A 13,247-nucleotide genomic window follows, 5' to 3' on the forward strand; every position below is an offset into this window, starting at 1 on the left:
CGTCTTTTCCCCATACATCGACATCATACCCTTGGCACCCCGCTTCTTTTACAAGAACCCCTTGGTGAGACTCGGTGCCCGACTAAGGCTGCTCTTCCGCTTGGGTACAGAAATCATGGAGGCGGTGTCATCATCAACACTAAACCCTGTGCGCCACGCACCGCGGACGCTTCCCATCGCGGACGCCGCCCCCTTTTCGAATCTCAATGCCTTGATGCCTTCGAGCTCACGCTCCAGGCGCATCGACCTCTCCTTCTCCTCGCGGAGTTCCCGTTCAGCACGGCGTGCCTGAAGCTGGTTCTCCGACTCGGACGACTGAAGCTCCTCGATCGTTTGCAGGAGCTTTTCCGCCTTGTCACGCATGCGGGCAACATCGTCTTGCAGCTGTGTGTTCTGCTTGTCCTTGCGGTCGATCTGACCTTGGAGGTCCTTGACGATCCGGTCAACATTTCGAACCGATCGCTGAGACTTGTTCTTCTCATTCTCATGCTCCTCAAGCTGAGACTCAAGCTGAAAGATGTTGTTAGTGACTATGAGAAGTGTCTTATGGTGGGCTATCCTTACCTCTTGGATGCGCTTGTGCAAAAACTTGATATCTTGGCTAGCGCTTGAGTAGCCCTTGGTCTCAAGGTCGACCAACTTGATCTGAATCTCGTTCAAAGACTTCTCCAGGGTGGCCTTAACCTTCTGGAGCTGTGTGCTGGCCTCGCGCTCAACCATGGCCTCCTTTTGCATTTCCGCAGCCAGTGCCTCGGCGCGTCTCATCTTCTCCACTGCAGCAGCAGCAATGTCTTCATGCTGAGCCAGGCTGGACTTCAACTCCAACATTTCCTTGTCCAGGTTGGCGGCGTCGCGGAGTGATGCGCTGTCGCCGTTGGTGAGATCTTCCAGACCAGCCTTGGCTTCCTCAAGGCGAGCCTCGATGCTGCGCTTCTCCCGGACAAGAAGATCTCGCTCAGAAGTGACTTCGTCCACAGAGGCGCGGAGAGACCGAACCTGGGAAAGCAAAGTCACGACCTTGCCTTGGGCCTCGCTGTGGGCGTTGACCGCCTCATCGCGTGACGAGACGACATCAGCCAGAGTTGACTCCAGCCGGGCCTTTTCCTTGGACCAGGTCGAGCTGTTGAGAACTTCGTCGTCCCACTTAGAGCGGAGCTCATCAAGCTCCTCCCGCAAGCGAGCAATCTCGGCTTGCTTGAAGAGTTTCTCCTCGCGGGCCAGATCGAGCTCCTTGGTCAATGTGGCGAACTCGGCTTGGTACTTCTTGCGTGTTTGCTCCATGCTGGTTTCCTTGTCCTCGATATCGTTGGCTCTCTGGTTCCTGTAGTCCTCGAGCTCGTGCTGAAGACGCTTCTTAGCTTGACTTGCGGCATCCAAATCGGTCGAAACGTCCTCGAGCTTCTCTTCAAGCCTCTGGTTCTGGCGTTGAAGGTCCTCAATAGTGGCGTCCATCTTTTCTCTTTCGGACATGACCTCGGCATACGTCTCCTCGGCCTCCTTAGCCTGCGTCTTGGCGAACAATTCCGCTCGGTTGGCCTTCAAAACGGCAATCTCGGCTTGCTCCAGTTTACTGAAATATTCATCTGCACGACTCTTGTATAGGTTCAAGCTGGACCCAACGTCGGCGAGTTTGGAAGTCTGGTTGTCGAGTTGAATCTGCAGATCAGAGAAGTCCTGCAAGAGCTGACTGCGGCTGGCAGCCTCTTGCTCGCGAGCCAGGCTCATTTCCTCGAGTTCGGATGTGGTGTCCCGAAGCTCGACTTCAAGGGCAGCTCGGTCGTGGCGCATCCGTTCGAAATGGTTCTTGACGTCCGAAAGTTCCGAGATGGCATCCCTGTGGCTATGCAGAAGTGAGCGACGCGCCTCCTCTTGGCTGTTGAGCGCGTCCAGGATCTCTTCGTGCGATCGGGTCTGAATATCACGCAGGGACAACTCGCCGGTCCTCACACTCCGCTCCAGAGCCGACACCTTCCTTGCAGAGTCGTCCAGCATGTCGTGCAGGCGGCTGTTGACCTTCTCCAACTTTTGCACTCGAAGAACAGACGAGTTCTCGTCGAATTCCTCCGGGGGCGAGGAACCGCGCTCGATCTGGCTTTGGAGGTGTCGATTTTGCATCTCAGCAATCTGAAGCTGGTTCTGCAACTCCTCAACCTCGGCCTTGAGATCCATGCGGTTGTTGAAGCTCAGGATATCCGCAGTCTTGTCAGAGCGAGCTGAGTCCATATTCTCTGGCTCGAAACGGCGGGTGGGCGTCGAGTTGTTCGAGTACTGACGATTCTGCATCTTGGATCGCCTAAAGGTGGGTGAACCATTGAAAGGGGCCTCGTTAGGGCTGATCTCTTCCAGCTTGGGCCTCATAGGAGATTCCATGCGAGAAGAGCGCAGCTCCGCCAACTGGGCCTCGGCATTTGTTCTAGCAGCCGTCTGGACCCGAAGGTTCTGCTGGAGATCCTCGACTTTCCTAACCAGATCGAAGTTCTTGCTAAGCACGCCCTCGTTTGTGCCGTCTGCTTGAGGCGGGACAACAACGTCGGGATCGACCGTCTTGAGGACCTTGAGCATCTGCGCCCTCAGCTCTTGCAATTCCTTCTCCCTACTTTCCATGGTAGTTTGCAGAGTTCGGACAGTGGCCTGAGCCTGTGTACGGAGCTGGCGCTCAGACTCGATGGTGCGATTGGCCTCCGCAAGTTGCACAGTAGCAGTCGATGCCGTCTTCTCGGCATTCCTCGAAGCCTTAGCTTCTCGGGCCACTTCATGGTTGAGATCCTCCAGATTGAGCTGCAACTTCTCGGCCTTCTTCTCGAGGCCAGCGATGGTGAATTGAGCTTCGCCAAGCTGTTTGTTCAACTGAGCATTTTGTTCATCGGCTCGGGTCTTTTCACGTTGCAGACCCAGCACTTGACTTCTTGAAGCTTCGCTGGCTCTTGAACTTGAGCGGGCGATTTCCAGCCCCTTCTGCTGGAGTTTGTTGAGAAGGGCACGATTGTCGTTCTCCGAGGCTTTGAGGCGACCCTTGACAGTGACCAGCTCGCGCTCGAGTCTCTCCTTCTCCTGATCGTTCTTTAGACCAAACTCTCCAGAAGAAAGGATAAGCTTATTGAGATCCTCGACTTGATGATTGAGATTGGCGCACTCGTTGTCGAACCAGTTCAACCTCTCTTGAGCAGCCTCGAGATCTTTCCGAAGGCTCTCCTCTCTCTCTCGAGCAGCCCGAGAAGCAGCCCGTTCGCCTTCAATCTCGGCCTGCACGCGAGCTTCCTCGGCTTGAGTCTTGGCGACCCGGAGACGTCTGATCTCCTGTCTCGCTTCGTCGCGTTCCCGTTCGGCGGTGTCGCGGGCTTCCTTGGTTCGACGCAGGTTATCTTGCTGAACGTACAGCTCTTTCTCTATAATGATCTTCGATTCGTTCAGATGATCGTACTCTTCTTGTAAGGCGTTGAACTTGTGCTCGCTCAGTAGGAGGACGTCGTCGCGTGACTGCCTCTCCCTGCTAAGCTCCTTTTGAATATTGAAGAGCTCGTCCTTGAGGTCCTTGATCTGAGCTTCCAAGACTTGGCGGTTCTCGTCTGCCTGGGCATCTTCAGAAAGCCGTGTTTCGAGAAGTTTCTTGGCATCCTCGGCTTCCCTCTCAAGCTGAGACTGTTGTGATTTGATGGCTGTGATCTCGGCCTGGACTTCGCGAAGCTTGGATGCAGCGGTCTCCTTCTCGGAGACGAGAACCTTCTTTTGCTCCTCAAAGGTACGACGCTCCATCTCAAACTTCTTGTTGTCTCCCCGAAGAACGGACAATTCGCTCTCTTTCTTGCGGACAAGATCCTCGTAGTCGGTCGAAGTCTTGGATAGTTCAGAAAGTTGCTGTTGGACCTGGCGGTTCTCGAGAGCCAGTTGGGATTCTCTCGACTTTGACGATTGCAAATCTTTCTGTGCTGTCCGCAATTTGACCTCGAGGTCCTGGTCGATCTGGAGGAGTTTGCTCTCCAAGTCCCGTGCTTTGCGATCCTTGAGACTGAGCTGGCTCTGCAACATCTTGATCTCGTCCTCGAGCAGTCTCTCCTGTTCGCTACGCTCCGATTGCTTCTGCGAAATCTCTTCGATAGAGCGCTCCAGCTCTTCGGTGCGTTCTGAGAGCTCTGACTTCTCCTGCTCTAGCCGTGCGATAAGTAGTGCAGCTTGCTCCAGTTGAGCCCGGTACTTTTCAACGTCGTGCTCAGCCCTCTTCTTGGCTTCTAGTAGGTCGTCAAGTTGGTCCTCCAACCTCTCTTGGTCTTCTATGGCGCCGGAGAGCTTCTCTTCGAGTTCTGCTTCTCTCACTTGTAGGCGCTTGAAGATCTCTTCCTTGTCCAACGCGAGGGCACGTTCACTTTCCAAGGTCTGTTGAATTCGGACCATCTCGTTGTGTACATTTCGGCGATCCTCTTCCAGCTTGTGGCGATCATCAGATTCTTGTTTCATCTTGTCCTGAAGCTGGCGGATCATTGCGTCCCTCTTCTTGACCTCTGTTGCACTACGAGTAGCGCCCAGGAGTGGCTTCATCTTGCTAACAAGCTGCCACCACGGATTCTCCATCAGGTCGAGGTAGGTGTTGAAGTTTCTCTGGATGATGCGGGTGGCCTCAGTCCGGAACAGCCTCTTGTAAGCGACTCGTCGCTGGATGTAGCCACGTGCAACTGACTGGAATCGAGACATGATTTCGGTGATAAGGGCATCACGCTGTTCTTCCAGTTCGGCTAGCACACCAGCTCGGAAGAAGACCTTCGTAAGGCCCACGCGATACAAGCTCCTATCTAGGCCAAGCTTCTCAAGCATCATGGCCGCTACAGCTTGACCCTCTTGATAGCCCTTGGGCATGTTTCTGCAAAGCACTTCATAGCGTTGACGGAACTCGGCAAAAGGAAGGCGATTAGGAAAGCCCGTCCGGGCAATGCGGATACCCTCGAGAACACCATTGCACCGCAGCTGATCAAGCACGAGCAGTTTGTTGAACTGCTTGGGCTTCTTCTTGTGGTTGGGCAGAATACAGCGGACGAAGTGAGGATGGGTAGAATGAAGCTGTGCCATCAGACTGTGGAGCTGCTCCTTGTGGCGCTGTGCGACAGTCCGGAACAATCCCTTCTTGACCCGGTTGCGGCTGGCACCTAGATCGTCGTCGACATCGGCGCAGTCGGCGAATAGATCGGCAATATGCTTGTCAGTAGAGGAAGCAAGGAGGCGAGTGATGTTATCATTCAGCGGATCCTTGTTCTTCTCCAGCCAGCTTTCGGTGGAGTACTCGACTTCCGCCGCATAATGCGTGAGGATGAAGCCTTGGCCGAGTCGAGAAGGGCGATACTTGTTCGATTTCTTGTCCCATAAGGAGTTGAGCTTTTCGGTGAATGACTTGTCTGTGGCCTTGGGCATCACACAGTCTTCGTCCAAGCAAGAGAAGATACCAATGGGGTTGGGTAATTCGATGAGGTCAATCGTGGGCTGAAGGTCGCGTCCAAAGTCTATGAACTGCCATTCAATCTGTTCCCTCGCGTACTCTTCTTGCTCGAGCACAAACATGTGATGGTTGAAGAACTGCTGGAGCTTTTCGTTGGTGTAGTTGATGCAAAGCTGCTCAAAGCTGTTCTCTTCGAAGATTTCGAAACCAGCAATATCCAGGACACCAATGAAGCGCGAGTCGTCGATGCCCATGCCTGTACGATCCAGTTGACGGTTGATGCGAGTCACGAGATTACCGAAACCTCTCTCGTAGATACCCTTGGACAACGCGTCGAGTCCCAGTCGGACCTGCTCGGGAGTTTGAACCTTTTCAACCCATTCACGGCCAGCCTTGACTCTGGGGTGAAGCAGGCCCTGCAGGAATGGCTCGAGCGGAACACCAAGGAGCTTGCAAACCTTGGCTGCCTGTTCCTTGGCATCAGGTGCCAGCCGGGCTTGATCTGCGGCACGACTTTCCTTGACGACAGAGATATTTCCGAGGTGTAGCACGGCGGCGATTGTGCGAATGATTGAGTTCTGGTCCTTGTCTGAGAAGCCCATGACGTTGAAGGCCTCCATCAACGAGTCCCACTCTTCGCGGTCGGAGACGCCGACGATTGTGTCGTGGCCAGCGCGCGTGTAAGCAAAGTCCTCGACATCCAAGCCGTCAAGGAGGAATTCCTGCTTCATCTTCCTGTCTGCGCCCTTGAGAAGCTGGTAGAAGATGTGGTAGTTTCTCTCATGCCCGTTGATCCTCACCACCCTAGACTTCTCCAAGAGGTACCAGTCGATGAAGGCGCCAGAAATGGCACCTGCCTTGTTGAACTCGATCCGGATGAATTTGCCGAATCGTGAAGAGTTATTGTTACGCACCGTCTGAGCATTACCAAAGGCCTCAAGGATAGGGTTGGCTCGGAGGATCTGTTGCGACAGGTTGGACTGCTGAGACTTATTCTTTACGGGGGACTCGGAGTGCGCGACGGCTGCAAGGTACTGGATCACCTTCTTGGTGTTCTCGGTTTTACCAGCACCGGACTCGCCGGTAACAAGAATACTCTGATTCTCGCCTTCGTCTACCAGATTGCGGAAAGCATGGTCGGCCATGGCAAAGATGTGTGGTTTGGTGTCTTCCCTACTCCTCCCCTTGTACATATTGATATATTCGTTTGTGTAGATGGGTAGTGGGCAGTAGGGGTTGACTGTGACCAAGAAGAGGCCGGAATAGGTGTAGATGAGGTCGGCTTGGTATCTCATGTGGAGGTTATGAACGACAGACGCCTCGTTCAGATGGGTCAATTCAGCCATATCGTTTGCCTTGTCGAACTTGGCGGGATTGACCTTGTCGACGCTTTCAGCGTCGACTTCTCGTTGCTAAACGTTGCATGTCAGCGATCTATGTCATGACGGCACATGACAGTCAGATAAGAGCACTCACTGTACCATCGTCACACTGAACGAGTATCTTGTTGCCTCCTGTCTCCTCAACCACCCAACCTCTTACGAAAGCAGCTTGCGGGTCCTTAAGCCACACATAACGTTTTCCAGAGAAGTCGTTCTCGCCCTCGATGCCTTTGACTGTGTCAGAACCACGGCGCATCTCCTCCGTCTTGATGAAGGAAGGCGCAAAGGTCCCGGAACCAGAGCCACTGTTTCTCGAGTCGGAGCGATTGTGACGGAAGTGGCCGGTGCCTGAGAACATGATAGGGGCCGCAGGTGCCGCAGATGCCGCAGGTGCTGCTGCGGGTGCTGCTGAGGCAGTGGAATGGTTTCTGACGTGCGATACGGGCGTGGTAACGGCTGACAGCGGAGACGGTGATGAGAAGACTGCGGATTTCGGCCGGCCGCTGCTAGGACCGGGCGAGGTCCTAGCAAAAGGATTATTCCGTGGTTGCGCCATGATTTGAGGAATATGAGAAGAAGCAGGGTATCGTCAGAAGAGCGCAGCCCTCAGGGCGGCGTGTCGTATTGGGTTCGTGTCTTTCGTCGCAAAACGTCGCTCATAGAGTACACATTAAGATAGAGGCAAAGCTGACGAAGGGCAACGGAAACGACGAATTTCTGAAAGAAAACAATATGAAAGACGTCGCGGGATCGCAGCCTCTTGGGCGAAATTGCCAGTGACGAAAAGACGAGATCAAGGCAATGTCGGGGAGGCTGGGAAAGTGGAGGATTTACAATCGACGTAAGGATGGATATTGTATTGTTGACTCTGGACTAACAAAGAACAGGGATTCAGGAGTACGGTTGCTCAGGGTACGCCTGAGCAAAGTAAACAATGGAGGGGGCCAATTGGGGGGGCCCCCACGTGACAGACGCCAGCGACAAAGGTGACGCGAGACCGTCTCAAGTCACGCTAGCCGGATGCGAACTAGGGGGAAATGGAGTGTATCCCCACTGATGGCCACGGCCATCCTTGCAGCCTCACGGCCTTGAATTTCCATTTGACTCGGGCCTTCCAGGTAAGGTAGGTACTGGTAGGCAGGGTTGGAAAAAATACTACTAGTATTTAGTATTAGTCTAGTCTAGTACTAGTAAGTCTAGTATTAGTCCACCCTTTGAGATACTAGACTAGTATTAGTACAGCTAGTACTAGACTAGACTAGTATTAGTATACTAGTAGTATACTAATTAGTATAAAATATACTATTTATAGTAACTTTGTTATTATAAATAGAAATTTGAAATTTAAGTCTAATTAATTCTAAAAAGATTCTAAAAAATAAAATTTTACTACTTTAATATATATAATTTATAGAAAATACTAATTAAATTATTAATATTTTTAAATGCCTAAATTATTACTTTAAGTCGAGTTGGGTAATATATGTGGGAGAAAAAGTTAATAATTTCTATTAAGTAAATATATAGAATAGTAGTCTAGTAGTTTAGACTATAAACTATATAATTCCTTAATTATGTGGGCTGAGGGTTTAAATCTCTATATAGGCGTTGGTTTTTTATATATTAGGCTGGTTTATAATTATAATACGTAAGAATATTCCGAGGAATTTTAATATATTCTATTAGTTTTAATACTTTCTAAAGCTTATATAAGCTTATATAAGTAGTATTTATAATAACTTATAAAGTTTATAAGCTAGTGGAATATATATTATACCTACGTAATATAGAGAATAGAGAAAATAAGGTTATTTTTATAATAATAAAATTTAAAAAGCTTTTTTTATAATATTCTAGAAGATTCTAAAGGATTCTAGAAGTTTTTAGAAGATTCTAATTAGTAATATTCATTTTTAATACTTATTAATATAAATTATACTAGTACGATAGGTCTATATATACTTAAAAGTATATTACTAATATATTTTCTATTATTAATTAAATGGAAAGTTATAGAAATACGTAGAATATTAAGGAAATAAAAAGAAACTTTAAGAATATTTAAGTAAGTTCTAGAAAGTTTAGATTAGTAATATCTATTATTAATACTTACTAATATATATAAAGTATTAGAAATAAGGTTTAAAGGTTAAAAAACTTAATTTTAATTTATAATATATTACTAATCATATAGAAAGATATAGAAACGGATAGAATTTTTAAAAAAATATAAAAGATCTTCGATTTTCCTTTTAATTCACATTCCGCTTCTACTTTATAAACAAAGATATATTATTATATTAACTTATATATTATTACTATCTCTATATTATTATACTTTATATACTTATATTTTTATAAAATTATTTTTATAAAATGGATTCTTCTCAAGACTTTAGCCAGAATTCTACTCCTCCTCCTCCTACTCCTACTACTACTAATATATCTATTAATAGTAGTATTACTACTAATAAGTTTAAGGATTCTTTATATAATAAAGAAGATTTTAAACTAGATATTAGTAAAGCTTATATTTTTAAAAATAAGCTTTTTATTCGAAGTCTTTTACCTATTAATTATAATAAAGAAAGAGAAATGAAAATAAAGTACTCGAGGTAAGTAAATTAATATTTATATTAGTTTTAATATATTATATATAAAATACTAATAAATATATAGTTGTTCCCAAAGCTGGATAGTAAAAGTAGAAGGTTTTTAAACTTCTAATTTTACTAAGCATTATCGAAAAAACTACCCTTTTATTGCTTATAATAAAAAATCTGAAAAATCTCTTAAAAAAAGTAAGTTTATATATTTATTTACTATAATACTAATTTAGTTACTAATTATATTCTTAGTAAATGATATAGTACCTAAAGAGGACTTTTTCTCTAGTTTAGAAACTAAAAAAAGACCTAGAACTAGTACTATAACTGAATTTACCGAAGAAGAAGCTACTTTAAAAATATTAAATTTAATAATTGAAAATAATTTATCATTTTCAATATTAGATTCTAATTCTTTTAAAGAGTTGTTAAACTATTATTATAAGTAAGTTTAACTTTATATAATAAAAGTTTATGAATTTTATATATATTAATACTTTTAAAGGGCAAATCCTATTTTAAATCGACATAAAGTAAAGAATTTACTTGAATTTACTTTTAGTAAATTTCTTTCTATTATAAATTTCGAATTAGAAGACAATATTAAAAGCTTAGGGAAATTTTCTCTTATTTTAGATATTTAGACTTCTAAATCACAAGATGCCTATTTGGGTATTATATTAAGCTATATTAATAGTAACTTTGAGCTTAAATATAAGCTTATAGGTATGTATTTATTTATTAAATCTAAATATATATATATATTAACTAACATTATTATAATATTTAAAGATCTTCATGAATCTCATACAGGTTTTTATTTATATATAGAGATATTAAACTCTTTAAAAGAGTATAATAGTCTTTCATTAAATAATATCTTTAGGTAAGTTTACTTATATATATATAAATAAAAGATATACTAATATTTTATGGTATTACTAAAGATAATACATCAAATAATACTAAGTTTTTAAAGTTTTTTAAAGATTCTTATAAAGAATCTTTAAATAATAATTTTGAAAACGGTATTAGATGTATAGCTCATATTATTAATATAGTAGTACAAGATATATTATCAGATTTTATATCTAATACTATTATACAAGAAGATTTATTTGATTATACTAATAATATTAGTATAATTAATAATACTTTAGATATAGAGGACGAAAGTCTTTTTTAAACCTCTAATTTATTAAGTAGTAAGTAATATTTATAATATTTGAACTTAATATATATTAATAAATTATTATAGGTCTACTTAACCGTATACGTAAAATCTGTATTATGGTTAAATATACTAAAGAAATAAAAAGACTTTTAGTAGAAGGTATTAATAGAGCTAAAAGATCAGAGCATTTACCTTCTAATTATAATAAAAGAATTATCCTTATAGATAAGTAAGTATTTTAAATTATTCATTATATAATACTAATTTATTATAGATAATTCAACTAGATAGAATTCTACTTATAGAATGTTAAATATATTCTTAGAGTTACGAAAACCTCTAGAATATATATTTATTACTACTAATAATAAAAATTTTAAAAAGATTTTTATTAGTAATAGTGAATTTAAAGCTATAGAAGATCTTCAATCTATATTTAAAATCTTTATAGAACTATCTACTCGACTTCAATCTTAACTTTATATTAATTTAAATAAAGGTTTATTATATATATATATTATATATAAAAAATTAGACTATTTAATATTAAAGTTTCGAGATTCGAGATCACGATTACCAGAATTAGTAAGTATTTTTATTAAATATTATTGTATTTTTATTAAATATTTATTAATCATATAACTAATTTTAATAGGCCTCTTATTATAATATATTAGTTAATAATTTAACTAAAGGAGTAGTTAAATTATCTGACTATTTTGATAAGAAATTAACTTCTAAAAACTTATTAAAATATAAGCCTCATATATTGGGTTTAATTTTAGATCCTCGATTTAAATTATTATATTTTAGTAATAATAGAATTTTGGATCATTATTATCCTATTAAAGAGGATGTAAAAGATTTATTAATTGAAGAATATAATTCGTAAGTAATATTTCTTTTTATTATTTATTAAATATATACTAATTAATATATAGAGTTAAAAAAGAAAAAGATAATACTTTTCCTAAGGAAGATATATTAAATATTAATATATCTTAAGATATAGATCCGGATAACGAGTTTTATATTAGTAACAATAATATAGAACTAGAGTATAATACTTATTTAAACGAAAGTATTCAACTTAAAAAAGTAAGTTTTTTTTATATATATTTATATATAATTATTTATATTTATAATTATTAATTATTTAATAGGTTAATCCTTTATTATATTGGAAAAATAACTCTATACGACTACCAATATTAGCTATTATAGCTAGAAGATATTTAGCTATACCAGCTACTTCTGCTTCAGTAGAAAGGGTTTTTTCTATTTCTAATAATATTATTACTAAAAATAGAAATAAATTAAAACCTAGTACTATTAAACAGCTAATTCTTTTAAAATATTAAAAAATTAATACTTTAAAAGAATTAGAAAAAACGTATAGTATTCAAGAAAATGATATAAATAATATTATAGAAAAAGAGGAGGAAAACGAAGAAAACGAAAAAGAAGAAGAAAAAGAGAAATAATAATAATAAAAAGAAAATAGGATTAGAAATATCAATAATATTTATAATAAATAAGTATTATTAATTAAATTAATTAATTAGCTTAATTATATAATTTATTATACTTTTTAAACTTTAATATATAATTAATATTAAATGCGTATTTAAAGCTTTTTAATATTAATTTAAAAGCCTTAATAGTTATAATTAAGTAATTTTACTATAATTAATATATAATATTAATTATAATATATTATAAAATCTTAAAAAAGTACTACTTAAATATAAATTTAAACCCCTAGCTTTTAAAATTAAGAACTATTTAATATAAGAGATTAGGCTATAAGTACTTAACTAGCGAGGCTATAATATAAGTATAAGTATATTATAAAACTAAAGCTTATAAAGTCCTTTATAAGGGCTCTACTTCTTAAAAAGTTCTTTTATAATACGAACTATATACTAGTTACTAAGTTATTAATATCTTATTACTAATTATATTTTAAATTTATTATAATTACTCCCCCCTTATATAACTTTAGTCCCTAAAGTTATTACGTAATATCTTTTTTTAATATTAATAATAAAGCTATTAACGTCGTTATTTATAATAGATTTTATAAGGCGTTAATAATATCCTTTTTTACTTAGGAATAAAGTATTATTCCTATTTCCTTATTTAATAAATACTTTATTATTATTATTTAGTAATAGCGCGCCGATTAGTTACTAAGTTAGTAATATATATTCGTAATAAAGTATTTTAATTATTATAATATATAAGAGCCTACTTAGCCTCGCGGTTATTATTATTACTAAGTTATTAAGTATAATAAAGGATTTTTTTTTTATTATTAATTACGTATTTACTTTTTTTTCTCCCCTTTTATTTAGTAACTATTTTATAAATTCTTTTTTATATAACTATACTTTTTTTTTTATAATATTCTAATTCCGTATTATTTTTTAATTATAACTCTCTTACTATACTATTACTAAGTATTTACCAAAATATTTACTATTTTACGTATTTAAAATATATTTAATATAGAGTATAATCTTAAGAAGGGCTTTTATAATCTTTATAATAGTACTCTTTATATACGCTACTTAGTTAGTATATATTACGATATTAACGAGCTCGTTTATATTACTAGCGCTTATATTACTAAGTATATTATTTATTAAATTAATAAAAAG

General features: G+C 39.9%; 1 protein-coding gene across 1 annotated transcript; it reads right to left on the reverse strand.

Annotated features, from left to right (window-relative positions):
* Positions 1-48: 48 nt before the first annotated feature.
* Positions 49-7,360, reverse strand: CABS01_03158 (uncharacterized protein; the record flags this gene model as incomplete). Its single annotated transcript, XM_060536535.1, has 3 exons — positions 49-510; positions 565-6,834; positions 6,899-7,360. The coding sequence occupies 3 exons, from the start codon at positions 7,358-7,360 to the stop codon at positions 49-51; spliced, it is 7,194 nt and encodes a 2,397-aa protein (XP_060392454.1).
* Between the last annotated feature and the right edge of the window lie 5,887 nt (positions 7,361-13,247).

The sequence above is a fragment of the Colletotrichum abscissum genome (genome assembly GCF_030869225.1).
Source record: "Colletotrichum abscissum strain IMI 504890 chromosome Unknown Scaffold_6.1, whole genome shotgun sequence".
Lineage (NCBI taxonomy): Eukaryota > Fungi > Ascomycota > Sordariomycetes > Glomerellales > Glomerellaceae > Colletotrichum > Colletotrichum abscissum.